General features: G+C 38.8%; 1 protein-coding gene across 7 annotated transcripts in view; it reads left to right on the forward strand.

Annotated features, from left to right (window-relative positions):
* The window catches only part of CKAP5 (cytoskeleton associated protein 5), a 113,810-nt gene that overhangs the window by 22,539 nt on the left and 71,550 nt on the right, over window positions 1–19,721 (forward strand). For 5 of the 7 annotated variants that reach the window (XR_016393702.1, XM_089914099.1, XM_089914100.1 and 2 more), the window contains exon 1: window positions 13,636–19,688. Coding sequence is in view for 6 of the 7 variants with exons in the window: in XM_089914099.1 (XP_089770225.1) it covers window positions 19,632–19,688 (57 nt within the window). In the remaining variant the exon portion in view is untranslated. Of the gene's footprint in view, window positions 1–13,635; window positions 19,689–19,721 lie in introns of those variants that run through there. The other 2 variants (XM_089914098.1, XM_022592082.2) reach the window with 1 other exon arrangement.

Below are 19,721 nucleotides of genomic sequence, written 5' to 3' on the forward strand. Positions count from 1 at the left end.
TTTTTATGTATGGTGTAAGGTAAACGTCCAACTTCACTCTTTTGCATGTCGCTATCCAGTTTTTCCAGTCACCATTTGTTGAAGAGACCATCCTTTCCCCTTTGAATGGTCTTGGCACCCTTGTCATAGATCATTTTACCCTAAACGCAAGAGATTATTTTTGGGTTCTCTATTCTGTTCCATTGGTCTGTTTGTCTTTATGCCACTACCACACTGTTTTGATCATTGTGGCTTTTTAATGTGTTTTGGAATCAAGAAGAGAGCCCTGCAACATTTTTTTTTCAAAAGTGTTTTGACTATTCAGGGTTCTTTGAGATTCCATATGAATTTTAGGATTAATTTTTCTATTTCTACAAAAAAAATGCTGTTGGGATTTTGAGAGAGATTGTGTTGAATCTATAGATTATTTTCTGATATATGGAATCTTAATAATACTAAGTCTTCCAATCCATGGGTATGGGATGTCTTTTCATTTATTTGTGTCTTCTTTAATTTCTTTCAGCATTGTTCTGTAGTTTTCAGTGTACAAATCTTTCATTTCCTTGGTTAGGTTTATTCCCAAATATTTTGTTCTTTTCAATGCTATTGTTAAGTGGAGTTGTTTAAACTAACACAACTTTGTAAATGAACTATACTCCAATAAAAAATTTTTTAAAGTTTATTTTAGTATATGTAAGTTATACCTCAGTAAACCTGACTTAAAAGTTCTTAGATTGGGGGACCTCTTCTCCCTCTGATCCTCAGTTAACACTACTTCTGACAGCTGAGAACACAGGTAACTAGGAGCAGTCGGGGGAGGGGGGGGACGCTGCTATACGTTTGCGTTTTAGTTTTAAAAGGAATGTAACAGAAAAGGCAGACAGTATTTGTTGAGCGTTATGTATTTTATTTACCAAATACTTATGTATAGCAATTAATTCTAGGCACTTTACAAATATAATAAACTTAACTCATTTAATTCTCCTAATAACCCAATAAGGTGAAAAAATTCCTCACTTTACAAATAGAAAACAGAAGCACAGAGAGGTAGGAGTTGTCTAAAACCACACAGCTAATAAACGGCGCAACCAGGATTTGAACTAAGCATTCTGGCCCCAGAGTCCATGCTCTTAATCTCTAACTTGGCCTCTTTCCTTCACTGAATATGATCTAATAAGGAATTCCAGTTAATGCTTAAAACTTCTTTCCCCCTTGCTCTGGCTATGTGTACAATAAATATTTTTCTTATCTCTGCTTGATTTGTTGCAGGAAAAACATTACAATGAAGAAGGATTTTTTAAAAGCACAAGAAATGCCACCTTTCTAATATATGAATTATCATTTTCCCATGTTTTTTTCCATATATAATATTTGCTAAATCATTTCCTAAACAGTTTCAACTTTGCCCTGTTAAGGAGAATACTTCTATCTGGTAATTTGTTGAATTATGAAGGTTTTACATGTCCAGTTGAGTCTTTCCATGGTATAGTAAAGGAAAGGATACAGTAACCAAAATAAGATGGGCTGTGTTTGGGCTGTGATATTTGGTAAGATATCTAAGTATTATTTAGGAATTTTTATATAAAATGTCTTTGCTTTGGGGCAAAAGATATAAATCTGATTGTACTGAGCTGTACAGTAAATGGATTTTTTTCTCTCTAAATTCTTAATTCACTAATAAACACAGCACTGGGTATTATCCATTTGTGTGTGTGCATGCGCACATATACTCACTGCGGTATGCTTATTGAAGTTATCTGGACTCCTGTGTCAAAATAAGTGTTGGTCATACCTTTTGTGTTAATTATTTATTGAGTATTCATTTGGTATCACACGGAAAAAAGATGAGTGAGCTACATTCCAACCCTTGCCCTTGAGGTGCTCACAATCTAATGGGAAGGCTGCTCTACAAACCGTTACTCTCAGAACAGTGTGATAAGCTTGATACAGACAGAATGAAAGAAGGTCTTAATTACTTAATTCAAAAGTATCATTCACAGTTAAATGCACTTTAAAATGAGATTTTTTTGGCAGTTCAAAATCAGACTATTCTAATCTGAATCAGTTTCCCTTCATGATAACCTTAGCCTAGAATTTTCTAAGACCTTCAGAATAAGGGTAACCTGGGTCTGCTCCATATTAGAGCAGTCTTTGGGCCTGTTCTTTGGAATCTAAATTTCCTCTTGAACCCCTTTTTGGGATGGAAGATGTTAGGGCACTTGTAAATGGTCTTTAGCTTTACTAAATTGATTCCCATAGAGGTTTGGCAGTGGCTTACGGTTTTAATAAGGTATGTTTATTCATCAAGATTAGGTGAAGGTAACACCAGCTTAATAACCACATAAATTTCTTTCCTGACAGTTATAAAAGAGACACAAAATGCATACAAACCTTATAATCTGAGATTGAGGAAAAATTCCTCCTATGAAAAGAAATTTAAAATCCATTAATGACCTGTGGAGAGCTCAGAGACCATTACTTAACTCCCTGAGATATTAATCCAGTTTCTCCTACAATTTTTCACAAGAACTCTTCATATTACATTAGATGACTGCACATCACAATTGTATTTGCACGCAAGATTTCTTTATCTACATAGACTTGTAGTGAATTCTTGGCCAATATTTCAAAGATCACATTTTACTCACAAGAAGGAGAATGTTATTTTTCTATTTTGCCCCCTACTTCCGTCTTCTATCGTTGTCTAGGATTCCTCACGTTGTACAGAAGAGAAAGAAGTCACTGAGAGGGTGAGGTGAAGCAGTGCAGGCTGTCAGAATTCTTTTCTGTGCCTTTGAGTTGCCATTTGAAAAACACTAACCGCTCAAGTTAATGGAAGAAGCCACTTACATAATGGGGGCTATATGTTTACCCTGATGCTTTGACTGTTTCCTGCAGCAACTTTTTTCGCCCCTGGAGGAGGAATTAGGATTGTGATAGTAAGAACAGGTCACCTCCTTTGTTTCCGGAACATTATCTGTGTTGCCACAAAAAAAGAGGTCCCCACCCAGCTGCGGTGGAGTTTCCCTAGCTGGGCCTCCATTCACCTCTTGCCTTGGAAGCCCTCTGGGCTCGAAGGAGCGCCCTGGGTCCTGCAGACCTCTGAGCAAAGGCACGCTGCGGCCCCTTTAAGCCGTCAGTGTGTGCCGGGGCGGGGGCGAGGTGGGGCGGGCACTCTGACTGTGAGCTCTGGGCCCCGCCCCCGAGGAGGCGTTTCTCAGCGGCCTCGGCACCAATGCCACCACCGCCCCCGCCCGTCCGGTATTCCTGCAGATTCTGCCTCGGACCGTAGGGCCCCGACCTCTCCCTGCCTGGGGAGCGTAAGTGTCAAACTGCGGGCGAGGGTCAAGCATCCCGTGCCCATGCCGGAAGTCCTAGTGGACTGTACAGGGGACTTTCCTGGCCTATCAGAGGCTAAGGCGGCGAAAGAGCGTAAACAATGCCGGCTGCAGTGAGCTAAAGCCTGGGGCATCTGCTCTACTTCTGGGTGGTGACAGCGGCCCTAGGGTGCTGGTCTGGATATGCAGTGGTTGAGCGGTGCCCAGAACCTAGCTTTGCCCCAGCCTGGTTCCTACTTGGAGTGAGGCGAGGGTTGCTTTTACCCTGTATAATCCCACTAAGCTAGATGGGTGGTGCTGGATCTAGTGCCCTGGGCCTTGGGTCCTTAGCCTGGCATTTGGAGACTTGGGTAGCTTTGGGATGAGTAAGCATTAGATTTTCAGCTACCTTGGTACAATTGAGCAGTAACTCTCAAAGTTGACCTAATTCACAGCCGGGTTTAGCTCTGTGTCTCCCCAGAGGCCTGTGTTGCTAGAGTCCCCCTTTTGAAGACACTGACGGTGATAATCTATTAGGGAGAGTCAGTTAACCCTCTTTCCCACTGATACGAATAGCACCGTGTGAAAGAGTCAGCTCTTTACCCCTCTCTGAAGGAACTGGTGGGAGGCGACCATCCCAGGACTACTACAGCAAGCCCACCCAAGTTTGTTGAGATAACCTACTAGAGGAGCAGTTCGCATTTCTGGCCCCCTGATAATGCAGAATACTACAAGAGGATAACACTTGTCGTTGTTAATGAGAATTACCTGGAGGTAGTGAGATTTTTTTAAATTAGAGGGAAAGGCTTGTCATTTTTGTTACTGGCTACTTAAGTGATGAGATTTTGTCTCGCTTAGCCAAGTAATAAAATTTAAAGTTTTCTGTGACAGTTACATAATTGCTATGCTTCTTTAATCCAGTTGGCCTTCTTAGACATAGATTGAGTAAAGATTTCTGAGCATGTATGTGTATTTTGTCTTATCCTTGTTTTCTAATTATTTCCTTTTTTGAGCAAATTTACATCATTCTTTATTGGTCGTTCAAATGGTTTGCTTTTTTTTTTTTTTTGCGGTACGCGGGCCTCTCACTGCTGTGGCCTCTCCCGTTGCGGAGCACAGGCTCCGGACGCACAGGCCCAGCGGCCATGGCTCACGGGCCCAGCCGCTCCGCGGCATGCGGGATCCTCCCGGACCGGAGCACGAACCCGTGTCCCCTGCATCGGCAGGCGGACTCTAGACCACTGCGCCACCAGGGAAGCCCAGGGTTTGCTTTTTGAGTGGGCAGAATTTCTCCTCAAACTTCCCTCAGACTCATTCTGTGCTTCTGCAGTAGCATTTCCTTAGCCAGAAGTGAGAGTCCAGGAATGGTAATCAGATCTAGATCTCTTGTGTTGTGATAGTGAAGAGCTTTTGAAGGTCAAGAGCTTGAGAATTAGCCATAAAATAGTTTTACTGTCATAGCTTCTTCTTCTTTTAGCTTTAGAAAGCTAAAACAGTATGTTTAGTAGCTGTATAACTATTTTATAAGATGTTGTGGTACAGGAATTTAAAGTACAAGGACACTACACATGGACCCTTGAGTGATGGGGAAGAGTGGTGGGTGGACTGAGAGATAGGAGACAAAGGTTCTAGCCCAACTCTAACATTACTGATGACTTAATCTCCCTGTGCCTTACTTTTAACTGGTTGATGAATGAGAAAATGCATAGATATCATATGTTAATGATAGTACATTATGCACACTTAAATATTGAACAGTAAACTGAAATTTATTCTAAGTTCAGAGTTTATTCCAAGTTGTGTCTTTATGTATGTCTTTGGAAACATTTCTTAACCTCTGGTCTAAAAAGAAATAATTACATCTAAACGTTCTTCAGCAGTAGTGTGGACTTTATGGTACTTGAGCTCTTTGGAAGACATTTTAGATACAGCCGTGGTATAAAATGATAATATTTCCGTGGAACAGATTTATTTTAGCTGACTCCCTTGCCTTTTCCTCTGTTTTAGGCTAGGGTAAAACCTCCTGAGAGTGCCGAATAATTTGAAATTTCTGAGTATTTGTAGTATTGACTAGACTGAACCATAGCAAACATCATATATAGGTCAAATTAATTTTATTAATGCTTCTCTTTGTTGGCAATTTTATTTACTCTTAAAGCATCAAACCTTGCTATGTAATGAAGACTTGGTTTCATACATCTATGTTTATAGAATGTTTATATGTTTATAAAATCCAGAACCCTCTGTTCATTCCTGGTCCCACATTTCCAGCCACTTGAAGATCATATTTCTCAAGTCTAAAACCAAACTCATCATATTCTTAACCTCTCCTCCACTCCCCCAAAACAAACAACTCAGAACTTTCTTCTGAGATTTTTCTGTCATTAGCACCACTGTTCTCCAAGTCATGTAGACTGGAGCCTCCTACTAGGTCTGCTACATCCTTAGTTGCTAAGGCTTATTGATTCTGCTTCTTTAATGTAATTCCCTTCAGTCTCCTCTGCTCATCCTTTCCATTCCTAGGAGTCTGGCTTCTATTTATCTTTGTCCTCCAGTACTGCAGTAATTTCCTATCAGAACTCTACTTTCTCTCCCTTCCAATTCATTCTGCATAGATTTATCTTTCTAAAGTAATTAGGATCATGTCATTGCCCTGCTTCAGGTCATCAGCATCCTCTGCTGTTTAGCTTAATATTCAAGATTATACATGATTTGACCCTAGTCTGTCTTTCTGGTCTTATACTTAATAAATGGAGCCATTTAGTGTTCCCTAAACATGCTTAGTACTTTTCTACTTCCAAGACTTTGCCTTTCTTGTTTTCTCAGCCTAAAATATCTCTTCTCCACTCCTGGTTTTGTTTTTGTTTTTATTTTTTTAAATCTACCTATCATTTATCACTGAGCTCAGATGTCATCCTTTCTATGAGATTTTTCACTGACCATCCCTTGCTCACTGGCGGTTGATCCTGTCTTTGAACTCCCTTAACCCCTATTTGTCTCTTGCTTAGGGCACTTTCCACATATAATACATTTTGTATTATGGTTATTTGTTTAGACATCTACTTTTACTCCTGTGAACTCCTTGAGTCATCATGGTTTACCCATAGGGAAATTCATCAAATGAATGCTTTAGGTAAAATTGGAATGGAGTAACTCCTTAGTGTTAGATCCTATTATTTTACACCCAGCCCATTCACATGTAAAATGATCAGCAACTTTAACAAATCACTCTTGTCTCCTAAGGACTTCTGTTAGTAAACTTTGTTAGTTGGTTTTTTTAACAGTTTTAATGAGATATATAATTTACGTACCATTCACCCATTTAAAGTGTACAATTCACTGACTTTCAGTATATTCATAGATTTGTGCAGCCATCACCAACAGTCAATTTTAGAACACTTTCATTACCCCAAAAAGAAACCCCGCACTCCTTAACACCCTTCTAATATCCCCAAACACCCCAGTCATAGGCAACCTCTCATCTACTTTCTGTCTCTATAGATTTGCCTATTCTGGACATTTTATATAAATGGAATTATATAATAAGTGGTCCTTTGCAACTGACTTTTTTCACTTAATATAATGTTTTCAAGGTTCATCCATGTTGCAACATGTATCAGTACTTCACTTCTTTTGTGTGTGTACACATAACGTAAAATTCACCATCTTAAGCATTTTTAAATATACAACTCAGTGGCATTAAATGCATTTGTAATGTTGTGTAGCTACCACCATCCATCTCCATAATTCTTTTCATCTTGTAGAACTGAAATTTTACACCCATTAAACAGTAACCCGTCATTACCCTTCTCCATCCATCTGCTGGCAACAATCATTCTACCTTCTATCTCTATGATTTTGACTAAGTACTTGATATAAGTGGAATCATACACTATTTGTCTCTTTGTGGCTGGCTTAATTTCACTTAACATAACGTCTTCAAGGTTCACTCAGGTTATAGCATGTCCGAATTTCTGTCCTTTTTAAGCTGAATGATATTCTTTTGTATGTGTATACCACATTTTGCTTATCCATTCATCCATCAGTGGTCACTTGGGTTGCTTCCATATTTTAGCTGTTGTGAGTAACGCTGCTATGAACATGGGTGTACAGATATCTCTTCAAGATCCTGCTTTCGATTATTTTGGGCATATACCCAGAAGTGGAATTGCTGGATCTTATTGTCATTCTGTTTTAATTTTTTGAGGAACGGCCATACTGTTTTCCACAGTAGCTGTACCATTTTACATTGTCACCAACAGTGTACAAGGGTTCCAATTTCTCCATATCCTTGCCAACATTTGTTGTTTCCTGGGTTTTTGATAGTAGCCATCCTAATAGGTGTGAGGTAATACTTGTAGTTTTGATTTGCATTTCCCTAATGTTTGTAATCTTGAGCATCTTTTCATGTGCTTATTGGCCATTTGTCTGTCTTTGGATGAATGTCTAATCAAGTTCTTTGCCCATTTTTTAATCAAGTTGTTTGCTTTTTTTGTTGTTGAGTTTTAGGAATTCTTTATAGTACTTAATTTTTATTACTGAATCATACTCCATTCTGTGGATTTACCACGTTTTATCTATTTATCAGTGGATAGAGGTTTGGGTTGTTTCCACTCTTTGGCTGTTATGAATGTTAGTTTGGTTTTAATTTGCTGTGTATATTGAAAACAGCACTACATTTCTCTAAAGAGATCACTCAGGCCTTTAACTGGTGTGACTTTTCATGAAATTGTTGGTTTATTCTACATGTATTCCGTTTTATGAACTCTGAGGGTCCTCTTCATTACTTCCTGAATATGTTCTAAATGTTCCTAAGGCCTTTACTTTCCTTTGTGATAATGGCTAGTTAAAATTTGCAGATAGAGGCAAAGTTTAACTTACAAACAGGTAGCCACTTTAATGACTTTCCCCTACTGTCCCCCCTGCAAATATTCTAGAATTATAGTTATAAATTTAAAACTAGTATGAGCTATAGAAATTATAGTCTACCACCCTTTAGTTTTTTAATTAATCTCAATGAAATATTTTCCTTTTCAACTGGTAGAGTCAGTATTCAATGGAATAAGGGTTGTGAGGGAGAAGGGTCGGACTACATGGATAACCCCAAATTATAATTAAAACTGTAGTCATTTCTTTCTTACGCAAAGACAGGTTAACAGTGTTCTGAGGCCCAACTGGGTAGTTAGGCTTGATTATTCGGCAGCTGCTGATTAGGGATGATTCCCCCTTACCAACCAACTGTATTTTAAATTTCCCTAAATTACCTAAGTCCTTTGGAGGCAAATAAACTTGTCTTTCACATATACTCTCATTTGCCCTTTATATTTTTATTGAGTTAAGTAATCACCAAAATAATTCTTACTATTTATACTGTAGAGTGTGAATAGATTTCACTATAGATAATGTAGAAACCATATGTAGGTCAGTTGTAGGAATTTCACCAAACTAGGTATCAAGAAATCTCTTTCAGGGATTTCCCTGGTGGCACAGTGGTTAAGAATCCGTCTGCCAATTTAGGGGCCACGGGTTCGATCCCTGGTCCAGGAAGATCCCACATGCTGCGGAGCAACTAAGCCTGTGCACCATAATTTCTGAGCCTGTGCTCTAGAACCCACGAGCCACAAATACTGAGCGTGTGTGCCACAACTACTGAAGCCCGCGTGCCTAGAGCCTGTGCTCCGCAACAAGAGAAGCCACCGCAGTGAACCACAGCATAGAGTAGCCCCTGCTCACCGCAAGTAGAGAAAACCCGTGTGCAGCAATGAAGACCCAACGCAGCCAAAAATAAATTTAAAAAAAGAAATCTCTTTTAGACCATTGTCCCCTACTTAAGTGACATTGGGCAGGACGCTGAACCTCTTTTTCCCCATATGTAAAAAGAGGATAATGATACTTTATTTATTTATTTGACCCTTTTGAAGATAGAGATTAATAAGACAAAAGGCTTTTGCTCAAGAGAATCTTATAGTTTAGTAAGAGTCACATAACTAAGAATAATATGAAAAAGAAAGAAACTAAACCTGAATGAGATAATATAACAGTGTGCTTGCATTTACATTATGAAATACATAGAAAATGAATGATTGTAAAAATACATGTAAAATATAAAGTGCTACTGAAATACAGGATGGGTGTTAACTGTTATTTTAACTAGGGACTTTGAGATGATTGTAAGCAGTGCCCTAAAGTCTTTTTTTTTTTTTTTTTACAATTCTACAGTCACATTTATTTATCTAATACAATGGAAATACAAAGGAGAAAATAAAGTCTCAGTAAATAAAGGACAGAGCTAGCTTTTTTAAAACTTTCATATTTTACTCTTAAAACTGCTGTTGTCCAACAACATTTATATATCATAGTGTTTCCACATCAAAACTGATGGCAAAGTTACATGTCCTCAGGGAATGCCCTAAAGTTTTTGATCATAGAATTTGAAAGGTTGTAGATCAAGAGATTTTAAGCTGGGTTAGAATTCAGGGACTCTGTAAATTTGTATGGAAAAATAATTACATCTTTATTTGCACTAATCTTATAACTGAAATTTCTTTTTCTTTCTTTTGGTCTGCGTTGGGTCTTTGTTGCTGCGTGCGGGCTTTCTGGTTGCAGAGAGCGGGGGCTACTCTTCATCGCAGAGTGCGGGCTTCTCATTGCAGTGGCTTGCTTGTTGTGGAGCATGGGCTCTAGGTGTGCGAGCTTCAGTAGTCGTGGCACCTGGGCTCAGTAATTGTGGCGCACGGGCTTATTTGCTCCACGGCATGTGGGATCTTCCCGGACCAGGGATCGAACCCCGTGTCCCCTGCATTGGCAGGTGGATTCTTAACCACTGTGCCACCAGGGAAGTCCTAACTGAAATTTTGACATTTTCTTCAGTTAATAATGTAGGCAATAAACTACAATAATATTATAAGAACCTATGCCTTTGTCACCAATAGAAATCATTTTCATAATCATGTTATGTAGTATATAAAAATATTTTTAGGGCTTCCCTGGTGGCGCAGTGGTTGAGAGTCCACCTGCCGATGCAGGGGACACGGGTTCGTGCCCCAGTCTGGGAAGATCCCACATGCCGTGGAGCGCCTGGGCCCGTGAGCCATGGCCGCTGAGCCTGCGCGTTCGGAGCCTGTGGCCCGCAACAGGAAAGGCCACAACAGTGAGAGGCCCGCGTACGGTAAAAAAAAATAAATATATATATATATATATATTTTTTTATTCATAACAAGAGTTACAGTAGTTATTAAACCTGCTGCTAGATTTTATTTAATATATTAATGGAGAAGCCCATATATTCACATTTCAAAATATTTTGATAACTATATTTCAACATAACTATATTATATTCAACATATATAACTATTTCAACATAACTGATTTAATATGATCATATATTTTATGCACTAAACAATATTCTGAGGTGCCTATAGACTTGCTCTTTTAATCCTATAAAATTCCAAAATAAAGTCAACTGTAATTTAGAAATGAAATAAATTCAAATTTGGGATGCCAAATAATGATAGTAAATTGCTAACATTTTTTGAGCCCTTGCTAGATGCCAAGTACCTAGTCTAAGAGCTTTACATGTACTGACTCATTTAATCCACACAACAATTCTCTGAGGTATGTATTATTATTCCCACTTTACACACAAGCATGCTGAGGCAATATATATTTGGCTAAGTAACTTACCCAAGGCCTCAACCTCAAGTTAGTGGTGGTTTTGAAGATACAGAATTCTTTTAATTTTTTTAAAGTGTAGATTTGCAGCCAGACATAGAAAGTAATAAAGTTTCCCTCAAGAAGCAAAAACTCAAATTTGATAAGACTGTTACTGCATTTTGAGTTATTGTGGGTTTTTTTCTTTCCCCAGCATACATTAATTGATCATTTTATATGTGTCAGACACTGTACATGGTGGTCTAAGGGGCTCATCTACCTGTCCTGTAGATGCTGGTTTCATCTAAACTCTAACCTGGGGCTCTTCTCACTATGTACTCTCCCTCAGTACTATCATCCACCCCCTTGGTTTTAATTACATTTATCTACTGATAACTCCTAAATTTTTATCTCTCTCGTGAATACCAGGCTTGAATCTCCAGCTGCTTCCCGCATCTACCCTTGTCTAGTGTACATGTCAAACTCAGCTTGCCCAAAACTTCATTTTCATCCGTGTCTTACACTCCTTCTACAGTCACTCAATAAAGACAGTCCTTGACATTCCTTGTAGCTCTAAAATCCATCCCGTTTTCTCCACCTGCATTGCAACTACTCTAAGTTCCAGGCCATCATCATCCTTCATTTAGATTACAGCCTTCTAACTGATTTCCCTCCATTGTTAACTGCCTTCCAAGACATTCTTTACATTGCTTTTATATTTACATTATATAGTCTTTGAAAAATGCAAGTTTGGTAGCATATGAAATTTTCCTGTCTACAGTCCTTCAAAGTCTCCTTCTACCTTTGGGATAAAGTCTAAATTCCTTAATATTGCTTACAAGACCTTCCAGGGTCTGATTTGGACTACTTTCTAGCCTTACTCTTTATACCCTTTCACTTTTCTTGTTGCATTTTATACTTTAGCCTTGCTGAACTTTTTTCAGTTCCTCAAACCACTATAATAAAAGAAGTTAGAATAGATGTTATGGCAGTTTCGAAACACTTACCTCTATTTCTGTACTTATCTCTGAATGATAAGTCTGTGAAACAGCACAAGTCTTTGGACCACACTTTTAGTAGATTTAAACTACAGTATACCACATGGATGAATTTTACAATTGAAACACTGAATGAAAAAAGCAACTTATGGAAGACTACAACATTTTTCTAAGGCTCACAAACAAGCACAGTTAATTTTGTTTAGGAATATGTGACTGACTACAGCATAGAACCAGGTGAACTTTAGGAAGGTGCTTCTGTGGTAAGAAGGATGGGGTAGGAAAGAAATGCACAGGTGCAGTAATAATATTAGTAGTGTCCTAATTTTCAGTTTGGGTGTTAGGTCAATATATCAATTTTATCGTAATGCTTCCTAACACATATATTGTATATATTTTCTTATATATGTAAAAAATTAAATTGTAAAATTAATTTTAAAATTAAAATAATTATGGGGAAAAATTAGTGAAGTGCTTTTTTTTCTTAGTATATTGATCCTGGAAAAAGATAAAGACAGAGCAGTAGTCCTCAGTGTCACACGTATACACAAAACACTATCCATTATTTCAGTGGCTGGGAAAGTTTTGTTTTTTTTAAATAAATTTATTTATTTATTTTTAAATTTTTGGCTGTGTTGGGTCTTTGTTGCTGTACGCAGGCTTTCTCTAGTTGCAGTGAGCGGGGGCTACTCTTCGTTGCAGTGCACAGGCTTCTCATTGTTGTGGCTTCTCTTGTTGCGGAGCACAGGCTCTAGTCGCGCAGGCTTCAGTAGTTGTGGCTTGCTGGCTCTAGAGCTTAGGCTCAGTAGCGGTGGCGCGTGGGCTCTGCGACATGTGAGATCTTCCCAGGCCAGGGCTCGAACCCATGTTCCTTGCATTGACAGGCAGATTCTTAACCACTGCGCCACCAGGGAAGCCCTGGGAAAGTTTTGGTATGAAGCAAGCCTTTCCTTTGAATGGAAAGCAGCAAAATCATAAACACTAATTTTTTTTAAAAAACTGAAGCTATGAAGTAGTAGAAGCCATTTCAGAAAATATAGCACAGTGACATCAATATTTTAATTTTTTTGAAGATTTTTAATCACAGTTTCAATTTTGTTACTTGTGATTGGTCTGTTCATATTTTCTATTTCTTCCTGGTTCAGGAAGGTTATACCTTTCTAAGAATTTGTCCACAAAAAGAGTCATGTACCAAAATGTTCATTGCAGCTCTATTTACAATAGCCCGGAGATAGAAACAACCTAAGTGTCCATCATCGAATGAATGGATAAAGAAGATGTGGCACATATATACAATGGAATATTACTCAGCCATAAAAAGAAACGAAATTGAGCTATTTGTAATGAGGTGGATAGACCTAGAGTCTGTCATACAGAGTGAAGTAAGTCAGAAAGAGAAAGACAAATACCGTATGCTAACACATATGTGTGGAATTGAAGGGAAAAAAATGTCATGAAGAACCTAGGGGTAAGACAGGAATAAAGACACAGACCTACTAGAGAATGGACTTGAGGATATGGGGAGCGGGAAGGGTAAGCTGTGACAAAGCGAGAGAGAGGCATGGACATATATACACTACCAAAGGTAAGGTAGATAGCTAGTGGGAAGCAGCCGCATAGCACAGGGAGATCAGCTCTGTGCTTTGTGACCGCCTGGAGGGGTGGGATAGGGAGGGTGGGAGGGAGGGAGGCACAAGAGGGAAGAGATATGGGAACATATGTATATGTATAACTGATTCACTTTGTTATGAAGCAGAAACTAACACACCATTGTAAAGCAGTTATACTCCAATAAAGATGTAAAAAAAAAAATACACATCAGAAAAAAAAAGAAAAGAATTTGTCCATTTCTTCCAGGTTGTCCATTTTATTGGCATAGAGTTGCTTGTAGTAGTCTCTTAGGATGCTTTGTATTTCTGTGGTGTCTGTTGTAACTTCTTTTTCATTTCTAATTTTATTGATTTGAGTCCTCTCCCTCTTTTTCTTGATGAGCCTGGCTAAAGGTTTATCAATTTTATCTTTTCAAAGAACCAGCTTTTAATTTTATTGATCTTTGCTATTTTCTTTGTTTTATTTCATTAATTTCTGCTCTTTATGATTTCCTTCCTTCTACTAACTTTGGGTTTTGTTTGTTTTTCTTTCTCTAGTTCATTTAGGTGTAAGCTTAGATTGTTTATTTGAGATTTTTTCTTGTTTCTTGAGGTAGGCTTGTATTGCTATAAACTTCCCTCTTAGAACTGCTTTTGCTGCATCCCATAGGTTTTGGATCTCGTGTTTTCATTGTCATTTGTCTCTAGGTATTTTTTGATTTCCTCTTTGATTTCTTCAGTGCTCTCTTCGTTATTTAGTAACGTATTGTTTAGCCTCCATGTGTTTAGGTTTTTTACATTTTTTTCCCTGTAATTGATTTCTAATCTCATAGCGTTGTGGTCAGAAAAGATGCTTGATATGATTTCAGTTTTCTTAAATTTACTGAGGCTTGATTTGTGACCCAAGATGTGATCTATCGTGGAGAGTGTTCTGTGTGCACTTGAGAAGGAAGTGTAATCTGCTGTTTTTGGATGGAATGTCGTATAAATATCAATTAAATCTATCTGGTCTATTGTGTCATTTAAAGCTTGTGTTTCCTTATTAATATTCTGTCTGGATGATCTGTCCACTGGTGTAAGTGAGGAGTTTAAGTCCCCCACTATGATTGTTACTGTCGATTTCCTCTTTTAGAGCTGTTAGCAGTTGCCTTATGTATTGAGGTGCTCCTATGTTGGGTGTATATATATTTATAATTGTTATATCTTCTTCTTGGATTGATCCCTTGATCATTATGTAGTGTCCTTCCTTGTCTCTTGTGACATTCTTTAAAGTCTTTTATCTTACATGAGTATTGCTACTCCAGCTTTCTTTTGATTTCCATTTGCATGGAATATCTTTTTCCATCCCCTCACTTTCAGTCTGTTTGTGTCCCTAGGTCTGAAGTGAGTCTCTTGTAGACAGCATATATATGGGTCTTGTTTTTGTATCTATTCAGCCAGTCTGTGTCTTTTGGTTGGAGCATTTAATCCATTCACGATTAAGGTAATTTTTGATATGTATGTTCCTGTTACCATTTTCTTAATTGTTATGGGTTTGGTTTTGTAGGTCCTTTTCTTCTCTTGTGTTTCCCATGTAGAGAAGTTCCTTTAGCATTTGTTGTAGAGCTGGTTTGGTGATGTTGAATTCTCTTAGCTTTTGCTTGTCTGTAAAGCTTTTGATTTCTCCATCGAATCTGAATGAGATCCTGGCCAGTTAGAGTAATGTTGGTTGTAGGTTCTTCCCTTTCATCATTTAAAATATATCGTGCCACTGCCTTCTGGCTTGTAGAGTTTCTACTGAGAAATCAGCTGTTAACGTTATGGGAACTCCCTTGTATGTTATTTGTCGTTTTTCCCTTGTTGCTTTCAATAATTTTTCTTTGTCTTTAATTTTTGTCAATTTGATTACTGTGGGTCTTGGCTTGTTTCTCCTTGGGTTTATCCTGCCTGGGTCTCTCTGCGCTTCCTGGACTTGGGTGGCTATTTCCTTTCCCATGTTAGGGAAGTTTTCGACTATAATCTCTTCATATATTTTCTCTGGTCCTTTCTCTCTCTCTTCTCCTTTTGGAACCCCTATAATGCAAATGTTGTTGCGTTTAATGTTGTCACAGAGGTCTCCTAGGCTGTCTTCATTTCTTTTCATTCTTTTTTCTTTATTCTCTTCCACGGCAGTGAATTCCACCATTCTGTCTTCCAGGTCACTTATCCATTCTTCTGCCTCAGTTATTCTGCTATTGATTCCTTCTAGTGTAGTTTTCATTTCAGTTATTGTATTGTTCATCTCTGTTTGTTTGTTCTTTAATTAGGTCTTTGTTAAACGTTTCTTGCATCTTCTCGATCTTTGCCTCCATTCTTTTTCGGAGGTCCTGGATCATCTTCACTATCATTATTCTGAATTCTTTTTCTGGAAGGTTGCTTATCTCCACTTCATTTAGTTGTTTTTCTGGGGTTTTATCTTGTTCCTTCATCTGGTACAAAGTTCTCTTTTTATTTTGTCTGTCTTTCTGTGAATGTGATTTTCCTTCCACAGGCTGCAGAAGTGTAGTTCTTCTTGCTTCTGCTGTCTGCCCTCTGGTGGATGAGGCTATCTAAGCGGCTTGTGCAAGCTTCCTGATGGGACGGACTGGTGGTGGATTGAGCTGGGTGTTGCTCTGGTGGGCAGAGCTCAATAAAACTTTAATCCGCTTGTCTGCTGATGCATGGGGCTGGGTTCCCTCCCTGTTGGTTGTTTGGACTGAGGTGACCCAGCTCTTTGGTGGGGCTAATGGCAGACTCTGGGAGGTCTCACGCCAAAGAGTACCTCCCAGAACTTCTGCTGCCAGTGTCCTTGTCCCCATGGTGAGCCACAGCCACCCCCAGCCTCTGCAGGAGACCCTCCAACACTAGCAGGTATGTCTGGTTCAGTCTCCCGTGGCATCACTGCTCCTTCCCCTGGGTCCTGATGCGCACACTCCTTTGTGTGTGCCCTCCAAGAGTGGAGTCTCTGTTTCCCCCAGTCCTGTTGAAGTCCTGCAATCAAATCCCGCTACCCTTCCAAGTCTGATTCTCTGGGAATTCCCCCTGCTGTTGCCAGACCCCCAGGTTGGGCAGCCTGACATGGGGCTCAGAACCTTCACTCCAGTGGGTGGACTTCTGTGGTATAAGTGTTCTCCAGTTTGTGAGTCACCCACCCAGCAGTTACGGGATTTGATTTTATTGTGATTGCGCCCCTCCTACCGTCTCATTGCGGCGTCTCCTTTGTCTTTGGATGTGGGGTATCTTTTTTGGTGAGTTCCAGTGTCTTCCTGTCGATGATTGTTCAGCAGTTAGTTGTGATGCAGGTGCTCTCGCAAGAGGGAGTGAGAGCACGTCCTTCTACTCCACCATCTTGAACCAGTCTCTCACTTTGCTGTATACCTGGTTTCAGGACTTAATGAAGCTCAGGTTCTTGATGTCCCATCACAGAAAGAATTCAGTGAGAGACAAAGTGATAGGTAAGAAGTGGATTTATTTAGAGAGAAACACACTCCACAGACAGTGTGTGGGCCATCTCAGAAGGGGAGAGTGGCCTTGGGAGAAACACATGCCACAGACAGAGTGTGGGCCACCTCAGAAGTTGAGAAAGGCTGACATCAATATTTTATATGAGGCAGTTTAGGTTAGGTAACCTTTTTCTTCATGTTTCGAAAAGCAACCAACAAGAAAAAAAGAAAGTATTGCAGAGAATTCACAGAATACCAACAATCGAATATTATTGTTCACATTCTCTTGGCTGGAAAATGTTTTTAAAACTTACATTGACTGTTTCTCTTTGAAACTCAGATAGGAAAGATTGCTTTTGCAGCTCAAACTTGTGCCAAGAAAGTAACATTAGAGGTTTTTAACCCAGGTTGCATATTACAGTCACCTAGGAACTGAAAAAAAAATATTTTTTTGTTGAGGTGAAATTCATATAACATAAAATTAACCATTTTAAAGTGAACAATTCAATGGCATTTTGTACATTCACAATGTTGTGCAACCACCATCTCTGTCTAGTTCCAAAACAGTAACATTTCCATCACATCACAGTAAGACTCCTTACCCATTAAGCAATTTCTCCCCACTCCCACTCTCTCCCCCTCTCTCCTCAACCCCTGGCAACCACCAGTCTCCATCTGTCTCTATGGATTGATCTATTCTGGATATTTCCTATGAATGGAATCATATAATATAGAACCTTTTATGTTTGGCTTCCTTCACTTAGCATCATGTTTGTGAAATTCATCCGTGCTGTAGCATGTATCAGTAAGTACTTCATTCCCATTTATAGCCGAGTAATAGTCCATTGTATGTATGTTTCACAGTTTGTTTATTCATCCATGGATAGACATTTGGGCTGATTTTTGGCCATTGTGAATAGTGCTGCTATCAATATGCATGTACATGTACTTGTTGGAGTACTTGCTTTCAATGCTTTCAGTTCTTTTAGTTGCTGTATAATATTACACTCAGTGAATATACCACTATTCATTCTCTTTTTGATGAACTTGTAAAAAGTGTTTCCAACTTTTGACTTTTCTATGAAGAACATTGCTATGAACACTCTCATACAGGTCTTCTGGTGCAGTTGGCATCAATTTCTAGGTTATATACCTAGGAATGGAGTTGCTGGATAGTGGAGTATATGCATTTTCAATTTAAATAATGCCATACTGTTTTCCAAACTGTTGTACTATTTTATCTATCACTATTGCTGTATTAGAGTTCCTGTAGATTTGCTATTAAGGTTTGACTCCTGCTCTAAAACACACTGCTGTTGTTTCACAGACTTTTGGGGATTTTGATGAGAAGCCTTAATGAAAGTTCCTTTTACTCTAATAAACTTTTACAATTCGGTCTCTAGTAACTTTCCCTGGGATATTTCCTACATTTTAATGGGAGGCAACAAGTTGTAAAGAAGAGGCATAGACTTGGAATCTTAGTGTGATCTCACGGCCTGTTAGCTTTGTTGTTTTTGGCAAGTTACTGAATCTTTGTGAGCCTAGTGTGTAAAGTGGGGAGAATGTCTTTCTTTCGTGTAGTTGTTGTTAGTATAATGAATCAATATGTTTAAAAAGTAGTTTGCACAGTGCCTGACTCATAGCGGATACTATCAAGGCATATATTCATTAGACAAATATTTATTGAAGACATATTTTATGTCACACCAGGACTGGGGATGGAAAGATTAAGCAAGATCCCTTTTATGTTATTTATAATATTGGAAAACTTGAAACAATTTAAATGTCCAGTGTTAGGCTTGGTAATTATGGTACATTCATAAAATGGAGTGTAGCGCAGCCTTTAAACATCATGTTCTCAAATATGAGGAAATGTTTGTGACGATGTAAGAAAAAAATTACAAGAGGATTATCCCTTTTTCATATAATTTATACACTGCATGTGCATTGAAAAAAATCTGGAAGGGTTCAAGTGGATACACTGCAGTGTTCATTTTGGTTACTAATTGATAGTGAAGTTGTATTTTAATGCTTTCCTTCCTTATATATCTTCTATACTTTCCAGATTTTCTACAGCTAACATAGATTACATTTTTTAAAAAAATTAATTTATTTATTTTTGGCTACGTTGGGTCTTTGTTGCTGTGCGCGGGCTTTCTCTAGTTGCAGAGAGCGGGGGCTACTCTTTGTTGCGGTGTGCAGGCTTCTCATTGCGGTGGCTTCTCTTGTTGCGGAGCACAGGCTCTAGGCACACGGGCTTCAGTATTTGTGGCTCATGGGCTCTAGAGCGCAGGCTCAGTAGTTGTGGCACACGGGCTTAGTTGCTCCGCAGCATGTGGGATCTTCCCGGACCAGGGCTTGAACCTGTGTCCCCTGCATTGGCAGGCGGATTCTTAACCACTGCGCCACCAGGGAATCCCTCATTTAGAATTTCTATTAACTTTTTTCGTTTACTTTTTAAATGTTCTATTAATGGAATTAAATGGGCATTTGACCAAAGAATGAGATTTTTTACTTTTGTTGGTTTACACATGCTAAAATAATAGTCTCAGAAAAATCTTTTTGTCTTAAGAGACAGCTTGGTTGCTAGAGTTAATAGATACCGATTTTTGTCTGACCAGGAATTACTCTTAATTCTAAGAAGAAACTGGAAGCACAATGGGAGATGACAGTGAGTGGCTGAAACTGCCAGTTGATCAGAAATGTGAACACAAGGTAAGACTTTTCTGGAACTCAAATTTCAGTGTC

The sequence above is a fragment of the Delphinapterus leucas genome, chromosome 7, assembly GCF_059928025.1.
Source record: "Delphinapterus leucas isolate spDelLeu-1000000601 "Yukka" chromosome 7, BTC_Dleu_Yukka2, whole genome shotgun sequence".
Classification (NCBI taxonomy): Eukaryota; Metazoa; Chordata; class Mammalia; order Artiodactyla; family Monodontidae; genus Delphinapterus; species Delphinapterus leucas.